The 15,877-nt window shown below is 40.9% G+C and overlaps 1 protein-coding gene across 3 annotated transcripts in view; it reads left to right on the top strand.

Annotated features, from left to right (window-relative positions):
* Window positions 1–15,877, top strand: part of Thumpd2 (THUMP domain containing 2) — a 44,538-nt gene that overhangs the window by 14,897 nt on the left and 13,764 nt on the right. For all 3 annotated transcript variants that reach the window (XM_041630917.1, XM_041630916.1, XM_041630918.1), the window contains 3 exons: window positions 2,969–3,056; window positions 9,244–9,315; window positions 10,252–10,366. In XM_041630917.1, coding sequence (XP_041486851.1) covers window positions 2,969–3,056; window positions 9,244–9,315; window positions 10,252–10,366 — 275 coding nt within the window. The remainder of the gene's footprint in view (window positions 1–2,968; window positions 3,057–9,243; window positions 9,316–10,251; window positions 10,367–15,877) is intronic.

The following is a 15,877-nucleotide window of genomic DNA, read 5'->3' as shown; positions in this document are numbered from 1 at the left end:
ATTACAAAGGTAGGACGGACAAGCAAAACAGTTAAACAGAACTCGTGTCATGGGCTGGAGAAATAGCTCAGCAGTTAAGAGCACTGACTGCCCTTCCAGAGGTCCTGAGTTCAATTCCCAGCCACCACAATGTGGCTCACAACCATCTGTAATGAGATCTGGTGCCCTCTTCTGGCCTGCAGGCAGAACACTGTATACATAATAAATTTAAAAAAAGAATTCCTATCGTAAAGTAGGTCTCATGTATCTCTGGCTATCCTGGAACTCACTCTGAAGACCTGGCTAGCCTCCCCAACTCACAGAGATCTGCCTCTGCCTCCTGGGATTACCACTATCCAGACCAGTTCTGCATCTTAATTTATAGGTACATATGTGCTTTTAAACTTTCATCTTATTACCAATTATTATTTGAAATGCTATTTGCATGACTTCTTATGTTTCTACAAATATGAGTAAATTTGGAATAACAAAATTTAATGACTTAAAAACACATATAAAGTTATATATGCTTGCTGAATAAAAATTCAACAGTTTTATATATAGTTGTAAATTTAAAATATTAGTCTATTTGGTGTTGGAATCTAAATATATCACTGCTGCATTTAGCACCACTAGAGTTGAAATATTTCTTTTCTAGTCAATTTCTAGACTCACCTCTTCTGGGGGAAAGGTCAGAGTACTAATGTAGCTTAGAAATGCAACATCTGCATAGTGTGTGTCTGTGTGTGGGTGTCTGTGTGTGTGCGTCTGTGTGTGTGTGTCTGTCCGTCTGTGTGTGTTGTCTGTGTGTGTGTGTCTCTGTGTGTGTGAAGCCTAGCATTGAGGTGGGGAAGAAGGAGGAATGCAACAACTGCATAGTGTGTGTGTCTGTGTGTGTGTGTGTGTGTGTGTGTGTGTGTGTGTGAAGCCTAGCATTGAGGTGGGGAAGAAGGAGAAAAGGGAGAGAGAGGGACTGGGAGAGGGGAAAGCCCAGAGAGAAAGAGAAATCCTGTCTTGAAAAAAAAAGTATTAAAGAAAAAAAAAAGACTCGGAACTGGAATATACAGTATAAATAAGGTGTCAATTGGTATCCTGTGGTCAGGTGAGTGGACTGCCTCAGTGAAGGAAGGAAGTGGTCTCAAAGATGTGTCTTGACTAAGAATGATTTTCAAGAGTGTGAACAAAAAGAACAGCATGGAAGCCCTGACCACGGAAGAAAGTGGAAAATTATGAAACGGCATAAGATAGCCATGATGACTGGGGGTCACGTTCAAATGTGTATCTTAGTAGTTCCTAAAGGGCTTGCTTTCATTAGAGACAAGAACTCTTTGGATCTTTTAACAGTTTGAAATCCCAAGGGTATTGTTACCTGTACCTGTACCACATGGCCATGGTATCTACTTCTAGTGTACAGCCTGGAGTCCAGCGCTTTGAGTGTGGTACTATTTATAATGTGGACTGTCATTTCCTGAAAAGGCCTCAATTAACAGGCTTGTGCTGGATACAAACTTACAGAATAATTTCAAGTCAGATAAAGATGAGAAACAAAATGATCAAAGAAATCAACGCCTGGAATTACAGAAAGTGTTTTAGAAGAGTGCAGAAAACAGCGTGACTTTGTGTGAAAGCCCTGTAAGTCTCTAAAATAAACCTCCCTCCCAAACACCGGCACACATTCCTGAGATCCTACCTTCTTTATCTTACCTACAAACTGTAGCTACAAAACCACATTGAACTTTCCAAAATACCACATGTGTTGCGTTAGAAAGGTAGAAATGGAGGCTAGGGAGGCAACTCGGTCTGTGAAATACTTGCTGTACCTTCATAAGGACTTGGCTTCATCTTCAGAACCCCATAAGAAGCCAGATATGGTGGTATGTGTTTGTAACCTCATCCCTGGGTTGGTAGAGACAGGCAGGTGGGTCCCTGCACTACTTCAGCCTTCCAAGCCTAGTCAGCAAGCCTCAGGTCCCAGTGAGAAACCCTGTCTTAAAAAACAAGGTGGACAGTATAATGAGTCTCTCTGTGTCCCCCTCCCCAAGCTGGCTCCCAGAGACAGAGACCTCTTATTAATTATGAAAGCTTGGCTTACAGCTTAGGCATGTTCCTGACTAGTTCATTTAACTTAAATTAACCCTCTTATATTAATCTACATTCTTTTACTTGATGTTACCTCTCTTCCATATTGCACCTCCGTTTTTCTCTCTATCCCAGAGTCCTTTCTGTCCCCAGAAGTCCCATCGAACTTCTTTTTACCTGTTGGCCATTTATCTTTTTATTAAACCAATCAGAGTGACTCATCTTTGCACAGTGTAATCAAATATCTTGAGACAGGATAGATAGCCTCTGAGGAACAACACCCCAGGTTGGCTTCTGACCTACATACACACAGAATGATAGAAATAATCTTGATAGTCTGACAGTACTTGAACTACTTTGAAGTCTGTCAAATGTAGAAACATGGTATTTTCTACATAATGGATGAGGGATGGTGTAAGGTGGTCTGTGCTACGGTTAAGAATGAGAGCCGAGACTCATTTGTATGCTCCTGCCTCACTGTATCTTATGAGAAAGATGCAGATCAACAGAAACCAAGCTTACAGAAGAGACTGTGAATTTCCCATATTACATTCAGATTACAAAGCCCTGGCCTCTTGATGACACCAGCTGTTCTGTGTAAAGACGGGGAAGTGCTAAGTAAGAGGTTTCCTTAGTGTGTGATTACAGTTTTGTAACTGAAAACATAGGAGAGTTTAAATTTCAGTTGTCTAGAAAATTTCATATTGTTAAGTACCACACTGGTTGATTAAGCAAAGGCCTAATGTAGAAGGTATTTAATAATAAGGTTAAAATATTCTCTGGTTCAAAGAATATATCAGAATGATATGTTAAAGTACTTCTCAGATATAGACAGAATGATTGTGTTTTGCATCCTGTTCTTTAACATACTATGGTAATACTTAATACCTTCCTGATCTCTTTCCTGCAGAGTTCCCTTAGCCAGCAGAACTTACATCCAGACAGCTGGGCTGCGGTCGACTATAGCATGGGCCATGGCATCTCTTGCTGAAATTAAGGTGAGGAAGCTGCCTATATCCCTCCAGTGCCAGCAAGGTCCTTCCTGCTAGTGGGCACCCGGTGTTGTTGTTGCTGTTACTCCCCTTTATTTATTTTTGTCTTTTGGTTTTCGCACCTGCCATTTGACTTAAAAGCTGTATAGTTTCTACTTTTGTTTCTTGCTTTTTGATTTTGCATACTGAACTTCTTTAAGCATCTTGAGTGAAAAGGCTGAGGTCAAAGTGAGTTGCATTTTATTATTTCTGATATTGTGAGTCATAATCAAAAATGTGGTCGAAAGAACCTACATCTTTAAAAAAAAAAAGTGTTTGTTTTCTCTGTATCCAAGATCATCAATCTGTAAGTGTTCCCCTGGCAGTGGGAAATTGTGTTTTCTAAATGAAATGTCCTGTTTGACCTCTGCTGCTTTTGCTAGTGTCTAGAAGCTACTCAAAACTTCCCTGTGCTACTGTCTGCATTAGCATGGCTTCTTTGCGATCCATGTGCAGCGAAACCTCTTTATCTGGGTCAGCCAGCTTCTCCAGGGTCTCACCATCTCACGTGTCTTATCTGTCATTTCATGCCTTTCTTTTTATCTTCAAGTTCAAGGGTTTTTGGGTTTTTATTGTTTGTTTGGTTTTGGTTGCTGTTCTGCCCTTCGTTCCTCCCAGGCAGGCCTGAGCACCTTTGGTGCCGAGGCTGGTCCTGAACTTGTGTCAGCCCCTCTGTTTTCAGTTTGTTACCGCCACACTCAGGGCTACACCTGGTTTTAGATCTTTTCTCTCCCTGTCACTTTCATTGAAACATCCAGGAAAAGGCATGGCAGATCCACTTCCTGTCTTCTCTTTCCGCCTTTCACAGCTTCTTACTGTTTACCTGTGAGCTGCCCCCTAATGTGACCGTGGACATCTAGGGATTTTACTGACTATTCTATTAAGTCACTTCGCCCACTCCAAATTGATCACACGTGTCTCTGCTTCTTCCTACCTGTGCCTTTTGGGTCATGAGTATTTCTCTTCCCTTCCCTGCCATGAGACCTTGCAGCTGTCCTGACTTCCTCTCCCAGCCCCCAGATGCCAGACTGAACTAAATGCCTCACTGTGCATCAGTTTCCCATAAAGCTGCCCTGCAGTTGCAGAATCTTAGTTGGCCCTTTTGTGGCCACCATGCCCATCCTAATGTCCAAGCACACTTGTCGTAACACATCTGATACAGCTACAAAGATCCCTCTGAGATGTGCTGCTCCTTATGTTGTTTGTTCTTTCCCCTCCACCCCCCCTCAGGTGATGGCGGGGTTAAAGTCTTTCCGCAGCCATCGCCTCTCCTCCTGTATTTGACTGGCCATGGTCCGAATCTGCTTTGTCTGGAGTTCTTCTCCCCTTTCAGCCCATGATGCTCCTCCTGTCTTTTAGCTTCTGGTGTTGCAGATGAACTCCCATGCACTGTGGGTTTTCTTGATTCTTTCTGCTAGTAGACTCCTAAGAGTTTTCTTTTGACCCCTAAAGCTCAGGAGTATTACCAGGTTCTCTGTACATGTGGCCTTTTGTTGTGCGTGCCTGGGTGTATTTCCATTCAAGCCCAGAGTTTCCAAATCCACCTGCTGGTTCAGTTCTGTGTCCAGCACTTACTGGCCAAGGACTTTCAGGCACAATATTTAACAACTATCCCTCCGTTTTTTGCTTGCAAGATGAAAATAACATCTCATACTGTTAAAGTAGTTGTTAGAGTCAGAGCCTGGGCTTTAGCAGCCCTGATGGGCTTGGCTGCCTGTCCTCGAAAGGCCAAATGGATATTTACAAATGGCTGAAGAGAAAGCTCAGTGGCTAAAGCAGAGCTGCTACTGCAGAGGACGAGGATCCAATTCCCAGCGCCCGCATGATGGATCACAACCATCTGTAACTCCAGTTCCAGGGCATCCAAATCTCTTCTGGCTTCCTCAGATACCAGGCACACATAGTGCATAGGCATACATGCAGGCAGAACACTCACATACATGAAATGAAATAATTTTAAATGAATTAAAAAATTAAGCAAGTAATCCTAAATAGCAAAACGAGATGTGTTCAATGAGACCGCGTTAGGAAAGAAGCTAACAAAAAGTATGCAGTGACCTACTCATCTCCAAGCCCATCTCTGAGGTCCTAACAGAGTATTTATGTTAATAAAAGGGCTGGTATGCCTAACTAAGCCGTCCTGGTCTAGGTTGTCCTGCCCATCATTGTCACCACTGTCTCAGCCCCATCTCTCTTGCACAATGGTCTGACAACTGTCAGAACTGTGTGAAATCTTTCAGAGACAAATTCCTCTGGCTTTTGTTACGCCCAGCATTAGGTTCCAAGGGAAATTTCTTGGGGTCCATTTTCTCAGGAGTGAGAGGAGAGACTCTCCTCAGAATACTTTCCTTCCCGTCATGATGGTTATAATAGGTTCATATCAGGACTAGGTGAATTGGCGTTAATAAAGCAATTAAACTAGTGACTGTCGTAGAAAGTACACAAGTGTTAGTTGTTATGGCACATGAAATTGGTTCTGTTTAGTAATAATAATCATTCCTCCTAACTGAGCACTTTCTTCCAATATTTAATATCATTGCCTCAGCTGTCCTGTGAATTTAACTTTAAACTCTTTGTTTTTGACCTCTGAACTTCCTGGTAGAGCCTGTTAACTTGCTGGCTCCATCCTCCCAGTCATTCATCTTTCCCATATGTTTTCATCTCTTTATATTTTGCCTCTCCATTTGAGTTGTTCTTCTAAGTTCCAAGAATAACAGAGATCTCCCTTAATTCATTTGTTGATTTTTATAACTTAAAAGTCATATTTTTTGTTGTGTGTATCAGTGAAGTCTCAACTCATCGCCTCTCTAGTAGTTAGTAGCTCTGCTCACTACGGCAGGTAGGATGCATTGCTCCCCATTAGATGGGCCAAAGTTTGCTACCAATGAACATTTGAATGCTTCGAATAAATGGTAAGAGGCAGACAGTGTAGAGAGACTCTCTTAACCCGGAGACGCCTGAAGGAGGAGACGCCTGAAGGAAGGGCCTCTGTCCTCTGCTCTCAAAGCTCTCTGAAGGTGGTTTCCACTGCTTTCTTATTACTCCACCCAGGCAAAGTGGCCCCTACAGTTACTTCTTGGGGGTCTCAGTGGGAGCCCAGGCTTCTCTGAGCACCAGAGCCTTGAGGTCTGAGCATCAGCGTGACCAGAGGTCTAGCCCCCATGCTATTCTTTAAAACCTTTATCCCAATTTATTTTGGTATAAGACTAGAGACATAATTACTCGCTATTCTTTTCTATACTTTGAGTAGTTGCAAAGTTTGCACTTAAACATAAGTTTTTGTGACCACATGCAAATCTGAAATCTTGCCTTTGTTTTGATGTAGACATACATTTGGTGCCAGGATGCAGGTTTTTTGTTTTTGTTTTTGTTTTTTTTTTCCTGAAGGATATTTCACTTCTTTCCTTCAGATCTCGTCTGGTTCTGCTGCCTGGCTCTGCCCTAGGGACCCCGCTTCCTCTGTAGACATGTCCAGTGCCACTCAACCTGAAGTGGGGTAGGTGTCCTGCTTGCTTGGTTTTTGCTTCCTTTCTTCTACCCTAAAAGCTCATGTTGTTAGATTATGCCAGTCAAATGCAGACCTCTTTCCCTGTTGTCCCTGTTAGAGGTATAAGCCTTTATTCCTGTCTGCTTCTTAATGATCCCATAGCCAGGAGGCAGGATGCCTCTTGGTTTATTGGCTCCCTCCCTCTATCAGCCTGCCCTGGTCACATGATAGGCCATGTCAGATCCAGAAGGGTGTGTCTGGATGTCTCTGTTTCGAGAATCCTGCTCTTGCCAGGTGTGGAAATGTGTGCCTACAGTCTCAGCTACTTGAGAAGTTGCAGGTAGAAAAGGGGACACAGAGACTTATTAATCATGAAAGCTTGGCCTTAGCTTAGGCTTGTTCATAACCCACTGTTTTACATCACTCAGTTCCCTTCACTCTGCACTGCCCATCCTGCTTCTCAACAGTTGCCTGGCGACTCCCCCTTTCTTCTTTTCTGAGTTCTCTCTGTCCGGATGTACCTTCTGCCTACCTATTGGCCATTTAGCTTTTTACTAAACCAGTCACAGTGACATGTCTTTACACAGTGTAATTAAATATTTATTTATTTATTTATTTATTTATTTATTATGTATACAATATTCTATCTGTGTGTATGTCTGCAGGCCAGAAGAGGGCACCAGACCTCATTACAGATGGTTGTGAGCCACCATGTGGTTGCTGGGAATTGAACTCAGGACCTTTGGAAGAGCAGGCAATGCTCTTAACCACTGAGCCGTCTCTCCCGCCCTACACGGTGTAATTAAATATCTCACAACAGGAAACTGAGGCAGCAGCATCACACGGGCCCAAGAGTTTGAGGACAGCCTCAGTAACATTGCAAGGCCTTGTTTCTTAAAAAGAAAGATTTCTGCTCTTGTGCACTAGCTGGCTTCGGTTCTACACTTTCAATTCTCTTCCTTCGTATTTGTCTTGAATATTAGAGCCAGAACTAGTGTGCTAGTGTGTTCTCTTCACCTAAACTATCAGCATGCGAGTCTGCGCCCGCGTAGCATAGCACCGCCTTTTGTCCTTCAGTAGTGAATTGTCGTTCTACCCTAGAACCAGGTACTGGATTGGGCTTCCTCTTTCATACGTAAGGACACTGATGGGCTGTTTGCATCACTCTGTCCACTGCTCTCATAGCTTACAACTTGAAAAAAAAGACAACATTCTCTAACAAGTTCAAGGTTCAATAACAAACCACTGCTGGAAGTAGGAAACAGCGGATACATGCTGGCTCCGGTTCCTTCCTTCCCATTCTCTCATGACTCACTGCTTTCATGAAGACCGCCCCAACCCGCCCATCATCCTTGTCAACATTTGGTGATGTGACCACTCTCCCTGGAGCAGACTGTCTCTGCTGGTTAGAACTGCTGGCTCTCATCCTGAAGCACATGTACCACCTCTCAGTACACATGACTGAGCCTCACCTTCCGGTCATCTACATCTATAGAGCACCAAGGCCTGAAGCATAGACGTCCCTTCTTCACTCCCCTTGCTTCCCGAGTGAGCTCGTCCAGTTCTTAGGCTTTAAATACCACATATTAGCTGACTCACATTGATTGTCCCCACATTTATATCTTAGCCTGAACCTTGAGCTCTAGATTCATCTATCCTGTGCTCACTCATCATCTCTACCAAGATGTCTAAGAGGTGTCTCAAAACTAGCAGAGCTCCCTACTCCTTCAACTCTCCTTCCACTCCTTTGTCCCCACCAGTAACAGACAGGTCTTCCCCTGTCTGGCAGGCAGAAGGTTTAGTCATGCCAGCCTGTTGGGGTTCTTCAATAGTCCACGTTAAATACACCCAGAATCCTACTTCTATCAGAATATCTATAGTGTCTAGTCTCTCCTGCCCAGACTCCAGAACCAGCCTCTTGTGGTTCATGCTTCATAGCAGCCAGTTCGATCCCCTCCGACTGTAACACCATGTCACTTCTTTAACCACACCCTGTAATAGTTGTCTGTCCTTCATTGACAGAACCAGAATCCTTAGGGTACTGATAAGATCTGACATATTACTGTGAGAGAAATTAGTTTTTTCTCCAAATTTCTATTTCCCTTCAAATAGTATTGCATTGCCTTGACTCCTTGGGGCTATGTGAACCATGAGACTGACAGGGTTTAACCAGCCTGGTGCTGTTGGAAGTCCTGGGAATGACATCCAGATGATACCATTCAGATCAATGCACAACTGCCCCGCATGCCCACCCTCTGGCATGGTGATGGTATTCACCGTTCAAATGGTGCCCATTTCATCAGCCTGGCTTCCAGAAAGCATCAAAGCCCAGGTGCCCTGCTTTGTGGGCATGAAGTATGGGCTGCATGTTATTGTAGACCTCTGAGGTCTGGGGATTATACAGTCTTGTCATTCCCTGGCTACATCTCCTGTGTTACATCGCCTTTGCCCCCCCGCCACCACTCGCTGTTCCCTGAACCCACTGGGCTCCCTCCTGCCTCAAACCGTGACCAATGCAGTCCTGCCTTAGGATTTGAACTGCTCGAGTTCTCCTAGAGCATAAGAAGGAATCTTGACTCCTGAAAGAATGACTCCCCAGGTTTAGGCTTCTTTTATAGTAGACCTGTTGCAGCAGACTTAGTGACAGCAATTTCTCTTTCTGTTTAGGCTGGAGCTCTGGTTCTGGATCCAATGTGTGGCCTTGGGACCATACTTGTGGAAGCTGCTAAAGAGTGGCCAGTAAGTTGCAAAGATTTGTCTAAATCAAGTTACATTTTTAATAATTAAATCACTTACCAATATTTTATAAGTAGATAGTCTGGTTTTGGAGTGTAGTAATTATATGAGTTCCTGTTTGCTATAATTATGAGATTTTGAAGAGTTCATTAAATTTCTATATTTTTTATTTAAATGCTATGAAGAATTTAAGAAAATATGACAGGATTTAATAATTATTCATACCTATATTATACTAATTTCTAAATTCTTTAGTCATCTATAATGGTAAAATATTAACAGACTTTAAAATTTACTGTTGTGTATTTTTTTAAAATTATTTATGTAGCACGAATTCTAATTGGTCTTAATAATAAAAACCTGGAATCAGATATTAGGGGTGAAAGCTGAAAGATAGAGAAGCAGAGCAGCCAGTCACTAGTTCTTACCTCTACGAAATCCTCAGACTGTCTCTACATGTCCTCAAACTGAATGCCTTGAGCTCCTGTCTCCTGCCTTATGTTCCTCTCTCCACCCAGTCATAGCCTTCCTGTCTCTACCTTCCTAGTGCTGGAATTAAAGGCATGTAACTCCCAAGTACTGGGATTAAAGGTGTGAGCCATCACTACCTGGCTCCGTTTCTCTTTTAGATTGAATTAATTTTACGTGGCCCAGAGTGGCCTTGAACTAACAGAGATCTGTCTGCAGCTGCCTTCCAAGTGCTAGGAATAAAGGTGTGTGCCACCACCGCCTGGCCTCTTTGGCTAACCAGTGGCTAGTTCCTCATTTATTTGTTAGAGCACAAACAAAATATTACCATAACTTTAAACTGTTTTAACTTGAAATTAAGATTCTTTTAACTTTACTTTTTCCCTTTAATAAAATGCAAGTAGATTTTCTTAATTACCGAAATGCTTAATGGATTTATTTATACTTAAAATATGGACTTCTTTCCCACAGGATGTGTATTACATGGGTGCTGATGTCAGCGACTCACAGTTACTTGGTGCATGTGACAATGTGAAGGCCGCAGGCCTTGCGGACAAGATTGACTTACTTAAAGTCTCTGTCACAGGTAAGGTAGTTTGGTTGCTTACACCCTGTGGAAGGTCTGTGGGACTAATATGCACTTTACTTCACTACTATAGTTGTTTGATTTGTTTCTTTCAAAATATTCCTGATTGGGAAGATGTTGCAGATTAAAATAAAGTAGTCCCACACTGGCCCAGAATGGAGCATAATAAAGGTTTCTTTATTTAGGGGTAGACTCACAGATCAGCAGTGATCAGCAGTCCTCTGCCCGAGCAGGGAACTAGAACTGAATCCAGCAGCCGAGAGACCCACGCATGCTTTTGCTCTGAAATTATAGCACATGAGAACACATCCAAAGTGGGTCAATATCTTAAAGGCTATTGGTTGAAGAAGTTCCCATAGCACCTCCCCCTTTTGTCTAAATAAGAGAGTTCTAAACCCAATACAAAACTATATACAATAAGAATAAATATCAAGTATAAAAATTAGTATTACAGCCAGCATAAACAACATCTAGCAAGACACATATGCTAAATGTTTCAATAGTTCTCCTATTCTAAGGTGTCTTGTATTAGAAATGGCTCGGCTGAGTCATGAGAGGAAAGTAACTAAGACTCTCTAGTCTTCAACCCCATCAAAGACCTGAGAAGGGAAATAATATTACTTGAGTTAGCAGGAAGTGCAATCAAGCAACTTCCAGAAGATGAAAGAAATGGCAAAGACAACCTAGGCAATCACCTAAAGTCTCATTTGCAATGTTGGGGCAACCCACTTTGGCTAAGGCCTAGAGTAACTGACAGACCATTTTCAGAGGCAGGAAAAATTTTAAAACCATCTTACCCTGTCTTGGCAAGGTCTGGTAGTCTTTTTGCTTGTATCCTGCTTGTCCAGTCTAAACACCATGCATTTTGTCAGTGGTCAAGGCATGGACAGTTCTTTGCCCAAAGGCCAGTTTTGCCAAGAAGAAAACAACCTCCAAGTGGAGTATCTTTGGTGCCCAACATTCTCTCTGGAATAGATCGGTGCTGCCAGGAGCAATCATGTCTCACGTCAACAGAATCCTAAGTTACTTTAATGCCATATTCTTTGAAGGGGCTAAAGATTACCTATCTATGCAGAATACAATCTCTATGTATCTCAAGAACCTGATTAGTCTAACTATAAATATGACAAACATAGATGACTATTGACCTATAATTCTTAATACCTATATAGCTTAAAGACTAAGTCTTCATATTATATTAAAAAATCCTGAAATAACTGCAGCATATGAGGAAAATGATATCAAAATAGAAACAATGTATAAGTATCTTGATCAGAGGTAGGGATGTATAGTGAAGAATGATAAATATATCCTAAAATTGCATCAATATATAAAATATATTAAGCAGAGTAGAAATATGCATGTATACAATATGATGAAATAATTTGCTTGGTGTGCAAATATTGTAGACAGAAATAGGAGCATATTCAATATAACAAATATAATTTGAATTTGTATCAATATTTAAGAATCTATATGAATGTAAATTGTCTATAAGTAATAGCTCACAAGTATTCTCACTATTATTCACTATTATTATTATTGTGAGTAAGCTCACACTAATCTACCTATTATCCCATCCAATCCCTTTTTTTCAAAAGAGATCCCTAGGCCTACTTAATTTCCACCCCAACCTCAACTCTATACCACTTATAATCAACCCCTAATAGATGTCCCTAACACTGAGGACAAACTTTGTTGGGAGAAGGGACATCGTCTTCTAGAATTACTTCCAGCTGTTATGAGATGGTGTTATTTCTATGGGATCCTGTAAAAGTAAAATGATGCTTAAGTTTCAAGATTACTGTCTGGTATAATTGCAGATACTCTCTGAGTAGTCAGTAGGGTTTTTCTGAAGTTCTTATTTGAAGTTCTGGGCAGAACGTTGTAAGAAGATGCACCATCTCAGCTAGCCAAGTTGGAATCATCTTGAGTAGCTTGTAACCCAAAACTGATCTTAAAGTGGTGCTATCAGCGTAATGACATCATATCAACTAGGTAGAATCATCATTGTTGGACCCCATCCTCTTCCTGGAAACTTCAAAGATTTTTGCAGGAAAATTTATTATTTGTTGTGGAAAACTTAAAAATTATTCATATAGACATATTCATTGAAAGGTACTATATGGACAAAAATAGGGATAGGGAGAAGTAAAATGTTTCCTGAATTCTTTCTTCTTTCTCTACCATACCAAATGGCTCCTGATATGAGACAGAAACTCTGAATTTTTCTTTTAACAACATGCTTGGATTTAGAGGATAGTCATTGTCCAACTCCAAAGCCAGCTTTGATTTTTAAGTGATAAAGGGTTTTATTATACTGAGAAGTGTATTGTTGTATGTATGTATGTTCAGGTAATGAAATTTTATCCTGCAGAGGATATGGTACCATAAGTCAAGTTTTTCTTTGCTTGGTCATTCTTTCTGGATAGTTGTCTTTTCTTCTTTAGGCATCTAGATGTCCAAGGTCTCTTGACTTTTTGAAGACGAGTATTTTTTTGCAAAGATAAGAACATGACCCTGCCCCAACCCTTATGAGGTTTTCTTACAACCTGTATGATTTTTTCTTTTTTTCGAGACAGGGTTTCTCTGTGGCTTTGGAGCCTGTCCTGGAACTAGCTTTGTAGACCAGGCTGGTCTCGAACTCACAGAGATCCGCCTGCCTCTGCCTCCCGAGTGCTGGGATTAAAGGCATGCGCCACCATCGCCCGGCCTACAACCTGTATGGTTGTCACCTCTGTGGATGAGTTGTCATTTCTCTTTCTCAAGAGGTTCCTCTCTTTCAAACCGAATCTTTATTAATTTTGATGGTATCTATAGCTTCTCTTCTCCTGTGGAAACCAGAGCAAAACCCCTTCCCCAACACATCTCCTAGTTTCCATTCTGATGTCAACACATCCTTGAAATACACCAGCTGATTTAATTCAGAAGTTTTTTCTATTATCCAATGTCTCTCTGCTGCCATTGTTTCTTTCTCATTAGCATTAAGAAAATTCAAGGTTAATAAAGCATTATGCAGTCTATTTCTGGGGGTATTTTCCATCCTTTCTGTTTGTTTAACATATCCTTTACAGTTCAATTTCATCTTTCTATAACTGCCTGACCTATAGGGTTGTTTGGTAGACCTGTAATATGCTTTATATTACAATAAGCAAAAACCTGTTTCGTTTTCTTAGAGACATATGCTGGACCATTGTCTGTCTTTATTTGTGCAGGTATACCCATAATGGTCATAATTTCTAGTAAATATGTGATTATCAAGTCAGCCTTTTCTAGTTGCCTATTGAAAACTGTATAGATGTCAATGGAGTGGAACACAGCCATCTGCCAGATTTTATTTCTTTGAATACCCTTTGGGCTACTCCCTGCAGGTAGTGGTGTTTGGTTATAGAAAGAAAAAGTAGAACATCTTATAATCTCCTTAGCTTGTTGTCAAGTAATAGGGAACTCTTTTTTTAAACCTTTGTTATGGACATGATGTTTTTTATGAAATTCCGAGGTCTTCAGCACATTTCCAATCAATAATCAATCAGTTGCTGCATTACCTTGTGCTGAAGGACCTGGCAGACTCATATGGGATCAGATGTTTGTTATGTATATGGGACAAAGCCAATTCCTGATTATATCTTATACCTAGATGAATAATGAAGTCAATTCTGTATCATCTGGTATAAATTCAGTGGTTTCAATATGCAAAACAACTCTTTCTGCATATTCTCAACTATATTGAGAGGTTCTTCAAATCCCTTAGCACCATGAGAATAGCATAGAATTTTGACTTTTGGACAAATTGCAAGGGTTTTGTTCTACTTATATCTTCTGATTTGTAACCTACTTTTCATGATATTTTTTTTTTGCTTCAATATAGACTGTACAGGCTCCAGTTATTGGTGTGTTACAGGCAATGCGGAGAAGGATCCTAGTAGTTCTCTTTATAAGGTTAATTCTATAAACTTTGGGATAGTTGCTCTTAATCTCTCCAAAAAAAAAAAAAAAAAAGATAGCAAAAGCTCTTTGCCAGGGTTCATTGTCTTCCCTTAATTTTTTAATTTCATCAGTAGTAAAAGGTAAAGTAAAGTAGTAAAATCTCTGCTGGATCTATTCCTGCTGATTGATGAAGTCTCAATTTTCCTTTTATAATTAATTCAGAGACCTTTTCCACATAAGTTTTTAGTCTTTACTCAGTTTATGTGGTAAAAAGATCCATTTTAAGATAATATCTTCCCTGTGCATTAAAATTCCTGTAGGGGAAATTTTGGAGAGCAATATGACCAGAATGAAGTTAAGATTCCAATCAATTTGTTCCACATGTGCCTCCTGTAATTTCTCTTCAACCACAGTTAATTCTTTCCCAACTTCAGCTGTTACTTCCCTGGGACTATTTAAGTCTTGGTCACCATCTAAGGTTTTGTTTAAATGAATTATTACATCAGGTGTTATCCCAACAGTGGGTCATAGATTGGAAATGTCTCCTAGCAGTCTTTGAAAGTCATTAAGAGTCTGCAATTGATCTCTCCTAATTTGCTCTTTTTGTGTTCTTTTCTGTATTTTTTTCAGGAGCAATTTTTAATCCCCTTTTAGGCAAAAACTATATTTACTTCTTCAGGCGTTCTTTCTTAAGTATCTACATTTGAATCAGATAGCAAATTTTCATCCATGTATAGTACGAGACCACACCCAAAGATACTGGGCCAGTATCTTAAAGGCTATTGGTTGAAGGAATTCCCACATCAGGAAGGGATATTATGTGATTTTCATAGTACTTAAGCTGGAGCACATTATTTGAGGATGTGTTTGTTACAACTGAGTCATTGTCATCTCACAGCCTGGACTGAAAGGATACAACCATTACATAGAGTATTAGAGAAAAAAAGACATTATTTTATATTTTTCTACATAAACTGTATGAAATGAATTAGCTGATCTTCTGCTTCACAGTGGGCACCGAGAAGTGACTTAGCCACCCACCCCTGGGTGGTAAACCAATACTTTTAAGAACCCAATGAGGTCTGGAACAAACCAGGATGGATGTAGCCATCATCCCCTCTTCAGTGATAGGGAATCTGTAGGGGCAGATGGAATCAGGCACCAAGCATACAGAGCCCCTGTTTTATCTCCCTAACCTCTGGCCTAGCACTGTGTTAACAGGGCATTGCTGAGCTCCTTGACTACTTGCCATCCCTTGATATCACACTCCCCTTTTTAAAAACCAGCTTATTTAATTTTGCTGAGGAGGATGGATCATGCTCTTGTCCATGAGTAGATACTGAACCTGTAATCCAAAAGAACAGCGTGTGTTTTTATAGCTTCTCTTCTAGAGAGATGAAGCAGCAGAAATGAGTACCACAGGAGCACATGTTAAGATCAGTTTTGTAGTGAAGCTTTATAAAGTAGCCTCAAAGAAAGACCTAGGCTGATCTCACACTCATGGCTGTTGTCAGTCAGCGACCATTTGGTCTGTCCTGAGGCCTAGGGATTTCTAGAGTAAGCAGAGATGAGCAAATCAAGTTC

Source organism: Microtus oregoni, unplaced genomic scaffold (assembly GCF_018167655.1).
Source record: "Microtus oregoni isolate MIOR12 unplaced genomic scaffold, Mior012 000036F_ref0000092, whole genome shotgun sequence".
In the NCBI taxonomy this organism is placed as follows: Eukaryota; Metazoa; Chordata; class Mammalia; order Rodentia; family Cricetidae; genus Microtus; species Microtus oregoni.
Note: the sequence above shows the minus strand (reverse complement) of the source record. Positions and strands in the feature narration are given on the sequence as shown.